Source organism: Gossypium hirsutum, chromosome D03, assembly GCF_007990345.1.
Source record: "Gossypium hirsutum isolate 1008001.06 chromosome D03, Gossypium_hirsutum_v2.1, whole genome shotgun sequence".
NCBI classification, from domain to species: Eukaryota; Viridiplantae; Streptophyta; class Magnoliopsida; order Malvales; family Malvaceae; genus Gossypium; species Gossypium hirsutum.
The window spans coordinates 52381855-52398760 of record NC_053439.1 but is presented as its reverse complement, the minus strand read 5'-3'; the positions used below and the strand labels follow the sequence as shown (position 1 = coordinate 52398760).

Here is a 16906-nt window from a genome sequence, read left to right as displayed (position 1 = left end):
ATTCACCCCCACCTATATTATGGTGTGCAAAAGAGTTACTGACAAATGAATCTCAAGGATACAATGAAAACCCAATGACTGTCTACATTTTACATTGATAGAAACAGTCCACTGAGTATTATGTAAAGAATAGCAACGATATTAATTTCTATAAAGAATTTTTGCAGTAATTCTTTATAAAACAACATATTAATGCAAAAGAAGGTGGCAGAAATAGAAAAAAAAACTTTATTTCTATATTTTTAAATATTTTATACAAATGAAAGTTGACTCTTATTTATAAAAGATCTTATTTCTATTCATAGAGATATTATTACCTAAATAGACGGTCATATCTTTAATAATAAATATAATTATTTAATAGATATCTAATGAATTATTATGAGGATTTATTAATAATTAAAATCATAACTTTTGAATTAAAAAAAGGATATCACTATAAATAATAGTAATTTTTAGTTAATAACCAAGTTATAACTTTTCATTTGAATCACTGCATATAATTACAACAGGTACCGACGATGATAAATGACAAGTTCTACTAGATACGGCCGGCCACATGAAATTTCGTCTTTCATATCACAACCGAAGCAACAATAAAGGCTTGGCCACTCTGATCTGAATTACCTTTAGCTTTTAGGGGAAATTATGGAGAAAACTTCATGTCTTCATTTCTGTTTCATTTCATGCTTAGTTTTATTCATTATTGTAGGTTCATGGTACCGTTCTAGCATTTCACCGTTGCCTGGTTACTCACTGCAAACTCAAAAACCGATAGATCACTCAGCTGAGACCCCTCACCATCCACTTGATCCTCTTACCGTGAAAGAAATCAACAGGGTCCGGACCATCCTCTCATCTTATGAACCCTTTTCATTTACCTTCCCTACTGTTCATACTATACTGCTCGATGAACCAGACAAGGTGCAGGTTCTGAAGTGGAGAAAAGGTGACCCATTTCCACCACGAAAAGCACAAGTTTTGGCTCTGCTGAATGGCCAGTCCCATGTGCTTAATGTGGACTTGGATTCTAGACGTGTCACTGGCCATGCCATCAATCCAAGCTCAGGCTATCCGATGCTATCTATGGACGATATTTCGGCGGCGTCTAAAGCACCGTTTTCTAATGCGGAATTCAACAAATCCATTGCCGCCCGGGGGGTCTCATCATCAGATATGCTTACCACCTTCGGCAGGCTGGTTTGGGCCAAATGAAGAAGGCAAAAGAGTTGTAAAGGTCCTGTGTTACTCTAAAGAAAGCACACCCAATTTCTACATGAGGCCCATTGAAGGGCTCGTCATGACGGTGGACTTGGATACATTGGAGGTGCTGAAATTCTCTGATACGGGCCGAGATATCCCCATTCCAAAAAGTACCGATACAGATTACAGGTACACAGCTCAAACGAAGGAACCACAAATGGAACCATTGAACCCAATTTCCATAGAACAATCAAAAGGACCAAGTTTTAGAGTTGAAGATGGGCATATAGTTAAGTGGGCCAACTGGGTGTTTCACCTCAAGGCTGACCACCGCGCTGGTTTGGTGATTTCAAGAGTCATGGTACGGGACTCGGAGAATGGTGAGCTGAGGGATGTGATGTACAAAGGGTTCGCTTCAGAATTTTTTGTACCATACATGGACCTTGATGAGTCCTGGTATTTTAAGTCGTATATGGATGCTGGTGAGTATGGTTTAGGGATGTCAGCCCTTCCACTTGTGCCACTAAATGATTGTCCAAGGCACTCTTATTACATGGACGGCATTTTTGCTACTCCCGATGGAAACCCATTTGTTCAACCCAACATGATTTGCCTGTTTGAGCGCTATTCCGGCGACATCAGTTGGCGACATTCAGAGGGCCTACTCACTGATTTCCAGGTAATAATAACTCCAACAATAGTAACAATAATAAACCCTGATACTTTTAAAATAAGCTTAACTACGAAATAGGCCCACAAATTATATTATTCTTTCCACTTAAGTACTAAAGTTGTTCGGGGGAAAATGTACTTAAATAATAATTCCTCTCATGTTGTCTACAACATCCAATTAAAAACGTGTCATATATTGTATGCTTATTGCTTGATATGAATTTGAGTAAATGGCAAAATAATTGATAGTATAGAAAACACTTTTTTACCAAAAAAAGAAACTTTTAAGAACGAGAGCCTTGCGACATGTTTCAAAAGTTGATTTCTATCTACTTTTAATGTTTAATTAAGATATAAAATAATCTAAACTTAACACGTTTCTATTTAATCTAATAGAGGTGAAACTTTTATTTTAACATCGTTATAGCTCTATAATCATACCAACTTTATAAGAATAATATGAATTTAACACAATCCTATTTAATTTAATAGAGGTGAAACTTTTATTCTAGCTCGTTGTAGCTCTATAGTCTATAATCATACCAACTTCATAAATAAATCATTTTTAAAGTAAAGAAAATTAAGAGAACTTGATTTTAGCTTTTCAAATACAGAGAGTAGATTGCAAACATTATAAAAATTATAATCAATGAAAACATATTTTAATTTGTTTTTCTATTTCCATTATTGTACTTGTAGATTAGGGAGGCAAGACCAAAAGTAACTCTCGTTGCTCGTACGGCAGCATCAGTGGGAAACTACGATTACATCTTTGATTGGGAGTTTCAAACAGATGGTTTAATAAATGTTAAGGTCATTCTCTTATGCCATTAATTTTCATCAACTTCTTCCTCAGCAATAGTGTTTGCCATTCATTTTGTATGATTTAACTTTGTACAGGTAGGGCTTTCAGGAATGCTAATGGTGAAAGGCAGTCCTTACCATCAAGCGCCTAACCAAGATGCCATGTCGGGTCCTCTCATTTCCGAGAATCTTATCGGAGTAGTTCACGATCACTTTGTTACCTTTCACCTCGACATGGATATCGATGGGGCGAACAATTCGTTTGTTAATGTTAATCTTGTTAAGGAACGGAGTTTACCAGGGGAATCCCCTAGGAAGAGCTACTTGAAAGCTAAGAGAAAAATAGCTAAGACTGAAAAAGATGCACAAATTAAGCTTAAATTGTATGATCCCTCAGAGTTTCATATGATTAATCCTTCTAAAAGGTCTAGGCTAGGAAATCCTACAGGATACAAGATTGTTCCTGGAGGAACTGCAGCTAGTTTGCTTGATCATGATGATCCTCCACAACTAAGAAGCGCCTTCACCAACAACCAGGTAAAACCCTTTTATCCTTTTTTTGCTCTTGAGTTAATGATTTTGCACTCTTTATTGAGCTCTTTTTTTGAATAGATATGGGTGACTCCTTATAACAAGAGTGAACAATGGGCTGGTGGGCTTCTAACTTATCAAAGTAGGGGAGATGACACTCTTGCTGTGTGGTCTGAAAGGTATAAAACTCGATAAATGAATCAATTGTTGTAATGCATACGTTCTACCCTGATTTTCTGCTTTAATCCATCGAGAACAGGGATCGTTCTATTGAAAATAAGGATATCGTGTTGTGGTACACATTGGGATTCCATCACATTCCATGCCAAGAAGATTTCCCTGTAATGCCAACAGTGACATCAGGGTTTGAGCTAAAGCCTGTCAATTTCTTCGAAAGCAATCCAATTCTTCGAGCTGCCCCAGCTTTTGAGAAAGACTTACCTGTTTGCAGGTCTAGTGCTTCCTCTTGAAATCTTGATTACCACTTGAAAATCCCTTTCTCTCTAACCATATCATCCTAGTTCATGCCTGGAGGAGGATACTTGTCGGTGTTAAAGAACAAAGAAAGAAAGCAAAACAGAGAATTAGCGGTATATCGAGTCTGCTCTATATTTCATTTTTTCAAACTTTACAATATATATGAATTATTTTACAAGAGTACATAAAATAAATTAACCAAATATGTGAATCATTACTTAAACACATAAAAAAATCTACCAACTAAGGTTGATTTTATCTAAAACAAACACGCACTCATCACTGGTAGCGTGCACCAAAACAACTTCATTCTAACTGCGGATACAGTCCGCAGGCACATTTCACGAATATACGCCACATTTCTTCAATCCCGTCATACAGATTGCAGCTTCATGTGTCCGCAAATTTGTTCTCTCTTGACAGTCCGCCAGACTTGTATCATATAGATTGTCTGCATAATGTCAGTCCACGAGACAGTTCGTTAAATAACAATCCGCTAAGTGATTCGCATTTAAACTGTTCGCCATTTGTACGAGCTATTGCATGATTGGCCATCTCACAACAATGCTGCAGACAATTAATTTATCTCCCAGAAAGAAAAAAAATCGTATTATTATCAAGATCAAATGTATTATAGTAATATATTATTGACTGGAAATTACATACATATGGAATTATAATTTTTTTAAATATATTTATTTCCCTAAAAGAAAAGGATCATATTTTTTTTCTTTCTCAACAACAAAAGTGAAATGCATTTATCAAATACTTTATATTAATTTTAAAATCAAATTTCACGAATGTAATTTTTAAGAAAAATTTAAGGTAACATTTTAAGGTAAAATATGATGTAAAATGAAATGTTATATTATCAATCAACCGAATTATATTTTCATATCTCTACAAATTTAGATCATGAGCTTGTGAATTGAATTGGTAGATAGCATGGCATCCAATCGAAGAGACCTATTCCCCCGAGGTTTGGTACAAATTGGGAATCAATTGGGTGATAAGCCAAGTAGAGCACTCTTTGGTAAGTCGGGTTGGACAATTATTCAATGGGAGGAGCAATTCTCAAAAGCTAATTATTATTGTAGCAATTTGGGCAATTTAGCTCTCAAGGAATAGGTTGGTGCATGAAAGCAAACAGCAAACAAGTTTTGAGACTTTTACCTTTGTATTGGGTTATGCTAGAGAATTAGAAACATTGGGTTATGCTAGAGAATTAGAAACACTAACAAGGGAACAGTTAAAGCTTAAGCCAACAAAGTCAATAGGGTGGCGACCTCTTTTGGAGCCTTTTGTTCGGGTAAACTTCGATGTAAGCTTCAACAAGGATCTGGAAGGATTAAGGACATGTATTATCATAAAAAAACGAAGGATTTATTATGGACACAACTTGTTTATGGAATCGTTACACACTTGATGTTCTAACTGCAGAGGCCTTAGCAAGTACGTACCTAAGCAATCAGAATCACTCAGGAGATGGGTTTCCGGTTTGTGGAAGTAGAAGGCGACTCCTTGGCGGTAATAAAGAAGCTTAAAGCAACATGCATAGACAAATTGGTGACTAGTAATTTCATCTGGGAAGCGAAACAAATTTCTGCGAGCTTTAAAAAATCAAGTTCTAACATATAAAGAGGGGGAAATCGAGTAGCCCACCTACTGGCCAAGGAAGGATTTCGACGAAAACATGATGTCTGGTGGATCGAAGAAGCTCCGACGGTGGTTCAAGAGGTTGTGGGGACAGAGGCAAAACATCCATCATCCTAGCTGAGTGTCATGAAACAGATGTCTTGAGCAGCTAGAAGGTCTTATTCATTCTCTAGTAGATGAGTGATTGTCTTAGATTTGATCTAGTTTATCATTTTAATATGTGATCTGAGATTTCGTACTGGCATGGAGAGGTCCCTAATGTAGAGAAGAGGAAAGGATTTGGTTTTCTTTAATTGTAACTGTGGTTAAACCTTATAAACTCCTTTCACTTCTCTTTTGAGGTAAGAAAGCATCCAGTAACTTTCCATAGCTTTGACATTTACCACGAAACCACCTCCAGTTCACGTTCGCCTATAGGTTTTCGATGCACACTGAGATCACCATCACGCCTGTCCTTTATAGGGCAACTAGCTGAGAACTTATGAGGATATGGGCAATTTAGATATTGTACCTAATTTTCTGTAATCGAGCTAAATAGTAAGAATTTAAGCAAATTCAGAATCTTGAGCACAAAAATGCATTTTAGAATAAAAGATTTGTTGATTTCACTTAATACACAGTATCATTGTATTGCTGTAGCGTCGGGAAAGAGCTCATTGCTTATGATGTATAATAAACACATTATTCTTCACCATATAGCCAAACTTATTACTTAGAATTGTTGCCTAAACATGACAAAGAGGAAATAAAGTGGTATAAAAGAAATACAATAGTAAAGTTACTTCATATAGTGCTGGAGATTTGATGGTCTTGGTGTAGGAACAAGAATTAAAGGCTTCTTTTTCTTCATAATAATTCCAAATAAGCCAATCAAGTCATTTTCTTCACCGTCGGCCAACTTCCAATCATAAGCATGGATCATTGCCGCCAAGGAGGAATACAACATCTTTTCACCGAGAGATACTCCAGCACATATTCTCCTTCCAGAACCAAACGGCATGTAACGGGAATCGTTTCCTAAATAATCGAGCTTCTCATGATCAGTCAAGAACCTCTCAGGCTTGAATTCTAAAGGATTTTCCCAAAGTTGTGGATCCCTCTGAATACACCAAATGTTTAAGAAGACCCTGGTGCCCTTTGGTACGCTATAGCCACCAACGTTGCTTAAGTCGCCCGGGCAACGCGGTACAAGGAGTGGCAACGGTGGGTGCAATCGGAAGGCCTCCTTTACTGCAGCATCTAGATAGCGCAACTTAGGCAAGTGAGTCTCATCGACGGCGGCATCCGAACCGACAACATCGTCTATTTCTTGCTTCACCTTTTTCATTGCTTCAGGATTTGCAATTAGTTCAGCCATTGTCCATTCCATCATGGTTGATGTTGTATCAGTTCCACCCACCACAATGTCCTGATTAAAAAAAAAAACTTATTAGCATCTTTTTGGTGGCTAGCAGTCAACAGCCATGAATACGAGCTGAAAGCTATTTGCAACATCTTTTTCCTTCTTGAGGAAAACCAAGAAGTTTTAAGTTGAAAACATAGAGGTAACCAACCAGGAACTGCAATAATATTGCTGTGAAGTGGCCATAATTTATAGTACTCCTACTACGTACGTAGCACAGAGCCAATGGTCTACTTTTCTAAAATAATGAAGTTAAAGCACGTAGTTGTAGACTTGTAACTTGCTGAAATTCAAGTCCAACGAGAGAGCTAACCACGAGCATACACTACACCAGAACAGGTTTTTAGTGGTGTTTTTTTAGGCCTTTAGCGGCGCTTCTTAACGCCACTAAAGGCATTTGCGGCACTTGAAGAAGCGCTACAAGAAATGCCGCTAACGACAACGTCGTTAACTTTTGCGGCGTTTATAGAAAAAACGTCGCTAAAGATCATGTTCTTTAGCGGCGCTAAGGAAATAAACGCCGCTAAAGATCATGTTCTTTAGCGGCGCTTAGGAAGAAAACGCTGCTAAAAGTAGTGTTCTTTAGCGGTGCTTATTTCACAAAAGCCACTATTTGATATGACTTTTAGCGGCGCTTTTTTAAAAAACGCCACTAATTTTGGGATTTTTTTAAAATAAATTTTTTTGTTTTTTTCAGCCTTCCTGCAATAACAAATCAAAAACAACCAGATCTAAACTAACCAAAAACAATAAATTTATATAATATTTCAAATTAAATGACAAATAATATTAATTGATATAAATAAAAGTGAATTCATACTTTTCTTTACAAAAACGTTAAAAGTTAAAATGATAAAAATATTTATGCAACATACACTATGACGACGGGAGTTGCGACTGCTGAAACATCTTCATCTTCATCATAATCTGAAGCTGCTGTTGAAGTTCGTCGTACTTTTTGCTTTGCTCTGCTTCTCTCGATGCCACATCTTTTTGAAGTCGTAGCTGTAGTTCTTCATATTTCTTTTGAACCTCTGCTTCTATCGCTACTTCTCTCCTTGCTTCTCTTGTTGCAGCCAGAAAGAAAAAAAATCGTATTATTATCAAGATCAAATGTATTTTAGTAATATATTATTGACTGGAAATTACATACATATGGAAATTTTTTTTAAGTATATTTATTTCCCTAAAAGAAAAGGATCATATTTTTTTTTCTTTCTCAACAACAAAAGTGAAATGCATTTATCAAATACTTTATATTAATTTTAAAATCAAGTTTCACGAATGTAATTTTTAAGAAAAATTTAAGGTAACATTTTAAGGTAAAATATGATGTAAAATGAAATGTTATATTATTAATCAACCGAACTATATTTTCAAATCTCTACAAATTTAGATCATGAGCTTGTGAATTGAATTGGTAGATAGCATGGCACCCAATCGAAGAGACCTATTCTTCCCTTACTTTGCAGTCTAAAAACATGCTTAGATTGCACAATAGCCTTACAGGTTTGGTACAATTGGGAATCAATTGGGTGATAAGCCAAGTAGAGCACTCTTTGGTAAGTCGGTTGGACAATTATTCAATGGGAGGAGCAATTATCAAAAGCTAATTATTATTGTAGCAATTTCGGCAATTTAGCTCTCAAGGAATAGGTTGGTGCATGAAAGCAAACAGCAAACAAGTTTTGAGACTTTTACCTTTGTATTGGGTTATGCTAGAGAATTAGAAACACTAACAAGAGAACAGTTACAGAGTCAATAGGGTGGCGACCTCCTTTGGAGCCTTTTGTTCGGGTAAACTTCGATGTAACCTTCAACAAGGATCTAGAAGCATCAAGTACATGTATTATCCTAAAAAAATAATGAAGGATTTATTATGGACACAACTTGCTTATGGAATCATTACATACTTGATGTTCTAACTGCAGAGGCCTTAGCAAGTACCTAAGCAATCAGATTCACTCAGGAGATGGGTTTCAGGTTTGTGGAAGTAGAAGGCGACTCCTTGGCGGTAATAAAGAAGCTTAAAGCGACATGCATTGACAAATTGATAACTAGTAAATTTATCTGGGAAGCGAAATAAATTTCTGCGAGCTTTGAAAGAATCTGTTAGAACAATGGCAGCAGCAAACAAAGAAAAATGAAACTTCACAGAGCATAAGCTCACAAAACAGCAAAGAAAAACAATGAAAAAGATGGAAGACTAAGAACAACCAGTAACCGATGAAGCAAAATCAATTTTCTCATTGAAACTTTGAAATATATGGTGTTACAAAAAAAAGTATGACAGTTACCTAACATTTGTAACTGCTCCCATCAGTTTTAGCAAGTTGCACTACAAAATAATACAAATTAAAGAGCTGAATAATTCAGCCATTACATCTATCAAATTCAAATCCTAACAACTCTAAGGTCTAGTTACATTCAAGCTTTGATAGCATTACAAAATAATAAAAAGTAAACAAAAGAACCAAACTGCTTCTGGTCCTGCTCGAATGTTGGTCTGCTGCACCTGCTTGTCTGCTTCCTGGCCTTTTGTTGCATTGCAATCCATGTTCAACACTCCTCCTTGGACTGTAGGTGACAAACACCAACTGATTCTCTAAGAAATTCAAACCTCATAGTACCAAGAGGCTTTGTCAGAATATCAACCAATTGGTCTTGTGAGCTACAATGTGCAAGACTTACATCCTTTGATTGCACCGCCTCTCGAACAAAATAGAATTTAAGTTTAAAATGTTTTGTTTTGCCATGAAAAACAACATTCTTGGAGATAGCTATTGCTGACTGATTATCAACCATAATTTCGGTAGGTTCAAATTGTTCCTTATTCAAATCATACAACAATTTTCTAAGCCAAATAGTCTGGCTTACTGCTCCAGCTGCTGCTATATACTCTGCCTCAGCAGTTGATTGAGCAACCGTTTGTTGCTTTTTAAAGCTCCAACAGAAAGCTCCCGAACCAAGTGTAAAAAGATAGCCTGAGATACTCCTCATATCATCAATCGAACCTCCCTAGTCACTGTCTGAGTAGCCAGTTAACTTCAGCTTACTTCCTTACTTGAACATCACTCCAAATTTCAAGGTTCCTTTGACATGCCTGAGGATTCTCTTTGCTGCCTTTAAATGTGATGTGTTGCAGCTATGCATGAAACGAGATAACAAACTGACCGAGTGCATAAGATCAGGTCTAGTTGCTGTTAAGTATAGTAAAAATCCAATTAGACTCCTATACTCCCTTTCATCCACTTTTTCTTCATTTCCATAGCTGCTTAACTTTAGTCCTATAACCAGAGGTGTACTCACTGGCTTGCAATTTTCCATATGAAATTTAGTGAGTATCTTTAAGGCAAATGCATGTTGACTAATGAAAATGCCTTGATAAACCTGACTCACTTCCATACCAAGGAAATAGCTCATAGTTCCCAAGTCTGTCATATCGAACATGACTTGCATTTTCTCATTGAACTCTTGAATCAGCTCAATTTTGCTTCCAGTCACTAACAAATTATCCACATATATTGACACAATCAACAGTGTCTCATCTTTGGACTTCTTCGCAAACAAAGTTGGTTCACTCAAGCTTTTCTCAAAGTTGAGTTTAGACAGATATTCATCAATTCTGTCATACCAGGCTCGAGGAGCCTGCTTCAAACCATAAAGTGCCTTTTTTAGACTATAAACCTTGTCTTCCTTTCCTTGATCTTTAAATCCATCAGGCTGTTCAACATAAATCTCCTCTTTAAGGAAGCCATTTAAGAAAGCTGACTTGACATCAAGCTGGTGAACCTTCCACTGTTTCTGTGCAACCAAGGCAAACAGTAACTTTATAGTATCCAGCCTTGCTACTAGAGCAAAAGTTTCCTCAAAATCAATGCCAAACTGTTGGCTGTACCCTTTCACTACAAGCCTTGCCTTGTGCTTATTCAGAGAGCTATCTGTATTGAACTTGACCTTGTAAACCCACTTGACACTAATGACTTTCTTCTGTTCAGGTCTGTCCACTAGATCCCAAGTGTCATTCTTGTGGACCATATTGATCTCAGACTCCATAGCTTTCTTCCAACTCTTACTTCTAGCAGCCTCTTTATAGCTTGAGGGTTCAACAATGGCTACATTGCATCTCTGGTAGATATCAGCAATGGACCTGGTCCCTCTCACAGAATCAGCATCAACATTGGCATTACTGACTTCACTTTTTGCCAATTCCAGGTTACTATCACCTTTCTGTTCTTCAAATTGACTTGTATCTATACCATCAAAGTTCCAAAACCTTGTTTCATCAAATTTAACATCCCTACTTACCAAAATCTTCTTGGTCGAGGGATCAAATATTCTGTAGCCCTTCTTACAGCTACTGTAGCTAACAAATATGCCAGCAATTGACCTCTTCTCAAGTTTGGTCCTTCTTTCTGCTGGTACAAGTACATAACATATGCAGCCAAACAATTTTAAATGTGAGACAACAAGTTTAAGACCATACCAAGCTTCAAAAGGGGTCTTGTCATTCATAGCATGTGTTGGGAGCCTATTGAGCAAGTATACTGAAGTATTGTCACCTTCAGCCTAAAAAATGCCTGGAAGCTTGCTTTGGAACAACAAACACCTAGTCCTGTTCATCACTATCCTGTTCTTCCTCTCACTCACTCTATTTTGTTGAGGAGTGTACATTATGGTCAGCTGATGATGGATTCCAGCCTATTCACATAGCTTCTGGAATCTTTCAGACAAGTATTTAGAACCATTGTTTGTCCTTAAGGCCTTAATCTTGCAGCTTGCTTGATTTTCTGACAAGCCTTGAACTTTCCAAACATTTTAAACACCTCTGATTTCTGTTTCATAAAGTAAACCCAGCAAAATCTGGTCAAATCATCAATAAACAATATAAAGTACTTACTGTCATTCAATAAAGGTGTCTTTATTAGTCCACAGACATCTGAGTGCACCAGCTCAAGTCTGTCTCGAGCCCTCCATGCCTGGTTTGCTGGAAAAGGCAGCCTAGCCTATTTACCAAGCTGACACACCTCACAAACTGATTCACTTGCATTAACCTTCACCATGTCCTCTGTCATACTGATTTTGTGCAGCAAATCGAGTGACTTGAGATTAACATGGCCAAACCTCTTGTGCCAAAGATCAGTATTATCAACTGAGCTTGTAGAGGCACTTTTCTCAAGCTGACTCACATCCAACATGAAACACTTGTCTGCCATAGGTGCTGAGACTATCTCCCTACCATGGGCATCACTTATAACACAAGAATCATTCTTGAAAACTAGAGAATAGCCTTTATTGACTAAATGACCTACACTAAGCAAATTCTGATCAATTTCAGGCATAAAGAGAACATCAGAAATGACTTTGTTACCTGATCCAGTGTAGATCACAACATCACCTCTGCCCTTTGCTTCAATCAAGTTCCCATTACCTATCCTGACCTTCAAGACATAGCTCCTGTCAAGGTTCTTAAACAAACTCTCATCAGCAGCCATGTGGTGTGAGCAACCACTATCCACAAGCCAACTACACTTGTTGTTGACTGCAAAACATGAGGTAGTGAATACATGCTCCTCCTAAGCTTGTATGTCCTCAGCAGTCTTGGCTTGTACTGGCTGATCTTAAGGCTTCTCATGATTTCTACAAATCTTCTCATGATGGTCATACTGCTTGCAACTCTTACACTGTATGTCTGGTCTGGTCCGACAAAATTTCTCCAAATGATTTGTCTTTTTGCAGTGAATGCATGGTGGAAACCTCCTTCTGCCTGCTTCTCTGTTTGCTTCTCTCCTTACTTTGTCCTTTCTTTCAAACCAATGTTTCTTAGCTCTCTGATTTGAGCTAGAACCTTCTCTGGCTCTTGCTTGAAAGGCTCCTTCAGGGTTCTCCTCCTGTCTGCTAGCTCTCCTCTACTCGAGTGCAAAGAGAGAATTAACCAATTCAGACAATGAAATGGTTGTGAGGTCCCTCGAATCCTCCAGCGAGGAGATTTTTGATTCAAATCTCTCTGGAAGAGTGGTAATCACCTTCTCAACCACTCTACTGTCATTAAAATCCTCTCATAGGAGTCTTATGTTATTGACAGTAGCCATTATTCTATCAGAATACTGTTTAATAGTTTCTGACTCCTTCATTTTTAAATTTTCAAACTCCCTTCTTAGGTTGATGACTTGTTGCTGCCTGGTCAAGTCTGATCCCATAAACTCCTCTTTCAGCCTGTCCCATGCCTGCTTAGGAGATTCATAGGCCATGATGCGAGTAAAGATAACATCAGACACACCATTCTGCAAACAGGCTATTGCTTGGTGCTTCTTGGCTCGTTCCTCACCATGTTGTCTGATCTGAGCAATGGTAGGATTTTTTCTTAATGGTGGTGGCTCGACTTCACTTTCAACTGCACTCTAGAGGTTAAGTGCTCAGAGATATGTCTTCATCTTGACTACCCAAATGTGGTAGTTGTCTCTAGCAAAAACTGGTGGTGGAAGAGGAGCAAAACTCATGCTGCTGAAACTGACTTTGCAAACACGATTCTGACTTTTTTTTGAAAACTAAAACTTAAACAACAGAGGTCCTCAAAGATAGGAGGCTGTGATTACCATTTTTTGGAACAATGGCAGCAGCAAACAAAGAAAAATGAAACTTCACAGAGCATAAGCTCACAAAACAACAAAGAAAAACAATGAAAAATATAGAAGACTAAGAACAACCAGTAACCGATGAAGCAAAATCAATTTTCTCATTGAAACTTTGAAATATATGGTGTTACAAAAAAAGTATGACAGTTACCTAACATTTGTAACTGCTCCCATTAGTTTTAACAAGTTGCGTTACAAAATAATACAAATTAAAGAGCTGAATAATCCAGTCATTACATCTATCAAATTCAAATTCAAATCCTAACAACTCTAAGGTCTAGTTACATTCAAGCTTTGATAGCATTACAAAATAATCAAAAGTAAACAAAAGAACCAAGCTGCTTCTGGTCTTGCTTGAATGCTGGTCTGCTGTAGCTGCTTGTCTGCTTCCTGGCCTTTTGTTGCATTGCAGTCCATGTTCAACAGAATCAAGTTCTAACATATAAAGAGGGGGAAATCGAGTAGCCCACCTACTAGCCAAGGAAGGATTTCGGCGAAAACATGATGTCTGGTGGATCGAAGAAGCTCTGACGGTGGTTCAAGAGGTTGTGGGGACAGAGGCAAAACATCAATCATCCTAGCTGAGTGTCATGAAACAGATGTCTTGAACAGCTAGAAGGTCTTATTCATTCTCTAGTAGATGAGTGATTGTCTTAGATTTGATCTAGTTTATCGTTTTAATATGTGATCTGAAATTTCGTACTGGCATGGAGAGGTCCCTAATGTAGAGAAGAGGAAAGGATTTGGTTTTCTTTAATCTTTGTTTTTCTTGTTTTGTAATTGTGGTTAAACCTTATAAACTCCTTTCACTTCTCTTTTGAGGTAAGAAAGCATCCAGTAACTTTCCATAGCTTTGACATTTACCACGAAACCACCTCCAGTTCACGTTCGCCTGTAGGCTTTCGATGCACACTGAGATCACCATCACGCCTGTCCTTTATAGGGCAACTAGCTGAGAACTTATGAGGATATGGGCAATTTAGATATTGTACCTAATTTTCTGTAATCGAGCTGAATAGTAAGAATTTAAGCAAATTCAAAATCTTGAGCACAAAAATGCATTTTAGAATAAAAGATTTGTTGATTTCACTTAATACACAGTATCATTGTATTGCTCTAGGGTCGGGAAAGAGCTCATTGCTTATGATGTATAATAAACACATTATTCTTCACCATATAGCCAAACTTATTACTTAGAATTGTTGCCTAAACATGACAAAGAGGAAATAAAGTGGTATAAAAGAAATACAATAGTAAAGTTACTTCATATAGTGCTGGAGATTTGATGGTCTTGGTGTAGGAACAAGAATTAAAGGCTTCTTTTTCTTCATGATAATTCCAAATAAGCCAATCAAGTCATTTTCTTCACCGTCGGCCAAATTCCAATCATAAGCATGGATCATTGCCGCCAAGGAGGAATACAACATCTTTTCACCGAGAGATACTCCGGCACACATTCTCCTTCCGGAACCAAACGGCATGTACCGGGAATCGTTTCCTAAATAATCGAGCTTTTGATGATCAGTCAAGAACCTCTCAGGCTTGAATTCTAAAGGATTTTCCCAAAGCTGTGGATCCCTCTGAATACACCAAATGTTTAAGAAGACCCTGGTGCCCTTTGGTACGCTATAGCCACCAACGTTGCTTAAGTCACCTGGGCAACGGGGTACAAGGAGTGGCATCGGTGGGTGCAATCGGAAGGTCTCCTTTACTGCAGCATCTAGATAGCGCAACTTAGGCAAGTGAGTCTCATCGACGGCGGCATCCGAACCGACAACATCGTCTATTTCTTGCTTCACCTTTTTCATTGCTTCAGGATTTGCAATTAGTTCAGCCATTGTCCATTCCATCATGGTTGATGTTGTATCAGTTCCACCGACCACAATGTCCTGAATAAAAAAAAAACTTATTAGCATCCCAAGAAAATAAGGTAATAAAAAAGAAAGATGATCTATGCAGTATGATAGATGAAGAAGCTTACCATGAGCAAGGCCTTGACTTGATTCATTGTTATCGATATTCCGCTATCGTTCTTCTGCTTGAGTTCCAAAAGAAGCTGCAAGAAGTCTTTTGCTTCAGTGTTTCCATCTTCTTTGCTCAATTTGTTGCTAAAGTTCTCTCTTTCTTCAATCATGGAGTTGAAAAGCTTATCGAAAGAATTAACGATTTTAGTCATCTCTTTCTCCAATCCCTGTATGTCAAACCTTGCAAGCACCGGGAAAATATCAGAAACGTTTGGTTTTCCAAGAATCACCATTAGTTCGGTTATGAGATCTCGAAATTGGCCCCAAACGTCGGCCCCTTTCTGCTCTCCTCCCTGTTTGCCACCCCACAGCATGCTCATCATCGCATTGATTGATGTTAAAAATGCCGTTTCACCAAAATCAATTGGCTTGCCAGCACTTTGAGCAACATTTTGTACGCCTTTAAGCACTTGTTCCCTCCTTAGACCATAACAAGCTTTAATGCTACTATGGCTAAGCATTTCACGTACCAGCACTTTTCTCTTCATTCTCCAATCTGGACTACTGTAAGAATCAAATACAATATCATTGAGGCCAAAGGTAATAATCTTTGCACAAACGGGAGGATCCCTCTCCGAAAATGTGATGTCGTTGTCACGAACCACTTCTTTCGCCAGTGGTGCCGAGCTAATGACTACGCATAATTTGTTTCCGAGCCAAAGCTTGTAGATGGGACCATAAGCTGCAGCCAAATCTGTAAACACCAAGTGAAGATTATCAGTTCCAAGATATGGAAGATATCCCACTATTGGCAACCCACGGGGACCCGGCGGTAATGGGGCGATGTCTTTCTTTGGCTTTCTTATGGTCCATACGTGCCACAATGAAATGCCCAATATGGCTACCAAAAATGACAAAGCTACTGGGAACAACATTCCATCTTTCTGGTGGCTAGCAGTCAACAGCCATGAATACGAGCTGAAAGCTATTTGCAACATCTTCTTCCTTCTTGAGGAAAACCAAGAAATTTTAAGTTGAAAACTCTGAGGTAACCAACCAGGAACTGCAATAATATTGCTGTAAAGTGGCCATAATTTATAGTACTCCTACAACGTACGTAGCACAGAGCCAATGGTCTACTTCTCTAAAACAATGAAGTTAAAGCACGTAGTTGTAGACTTGTAATTTGCTGAAATTCAAGTCCAACGAGAGAGCTAACCGCCAGCATAACAGTCAGAGTCGATGGCCACTGCCGTATTACTTTAATGAAAATTAATTTGTATATTTGTTAGTCCAATTCAGATGCAATAGATAATTTCAAACTAATATCGTACAAGTTATTATCATTGAATAACATTACAAATTAAATTTATTAACTTGTATTTAAAAATATTTAACTTTCAACATACAACAACTATATTTAATTTTCTATAATATCAAATGATGTGTAACAAACGAGTTTATGATTTATGATATTTTTAAAAGTTTTAGTTCTCTAAAAACATGTTTTAGTAATTATGATACACTCTATAACATTAAATTAATTTGTTCTAATATTATCT

General features: G+C 37.6%; 2 protein-coding genes and 1 pseudogene across 2 annotated transcripts; 1 reads left to right on the top strand and 2 right to left on the bottom strand.

The window, feature by feature from the left end:
- The first annotated feature begins 607 nt into the window (after nt 1-607).
- LOC107919647 (primary amine oxidase-like) lies at nt 608-3881 on the top strand (annotated as a pseudogene).
- A 2240-nt stretch (nt 3882-6121) lies between these two features.
- Nucleotides 6122-9745, bottom strand: LOC107919161 (flavonoid 3',5'-hydroxylase CYP75B138). The gene is made up of 4 exons (XM_016848682.2): nt 9437-9745; nt 9220-9350; nt 8500-8599; nt 6122-6751 (listed from the first exon to the last, which is right to left on the bottom strand). Exons 1-4 carry the CDS (start codon nt 9743-9745, stop codon nt 6122-6124), a joined length of 1170 nt encoding a protein of 389 aa, XP_016704171.1.
- Nucleotides 9746-14441: 4696 nt separating this feature from the next.
- On the bottom strand, nt 14442-16579 carry LOC107920158 (flavonoid 3'-monooxygenase). Its single transcript, XM_016849700.2, has 2 exons — nt 15362-16579; nt 14442-15269 (listed from the first exon to the last, which is right to left on the bottom strand). Exons 1-2 carry the CDS (start codon nt 16340-16342, stop codon nt 14640-14642), a joined length of 1611 nt encoding a protein of 536 aa, XP_016705189.1. The 5' UTR covers nt 16343-16579; the 3' UTR covers nt 14442-14639.
- Nucleotides 16580-16906: the final 327 nt, after the last annotated feature.

Coding starts and splice junctions, on each gene's coding strand:
- LOC107919161 (XM_016848682.2), bottom strand. CDS start 9,745: ATGAGGAGTATCTCAGGCTATCTTTTTACACTTGGTTCGGGAGCTTTC. Junction 9,351..9,436: donor AGGCGGTGCAATCAAAGGAT/GTAAGTCTTGCA, acceptor TGAATTTCTTAG/AGAATCAGTTGGTGTTTGTC. Junction 8,600..9,219: donor GCAGGACCAGAAGCAGTTTG/GTTCTTTTGTTT, acceptor TTATTTTTTTAG/GATAATACATGTACTTGATG.
- LOC107920158 (XM_016849700.2), bottom strand. CDS start 16,342: ATGTTGCAAATAGCTTTCAGCTCGTATTCATGGCTGTTGACTGCTAGC. Junction 15,270..15,361: donor AAGTCAAGGCCTTGCTCATG/GTAAGCTTCTTC, acceptor TTTTTTATTCAG/GACATTGTGGTCGGTGGAAC.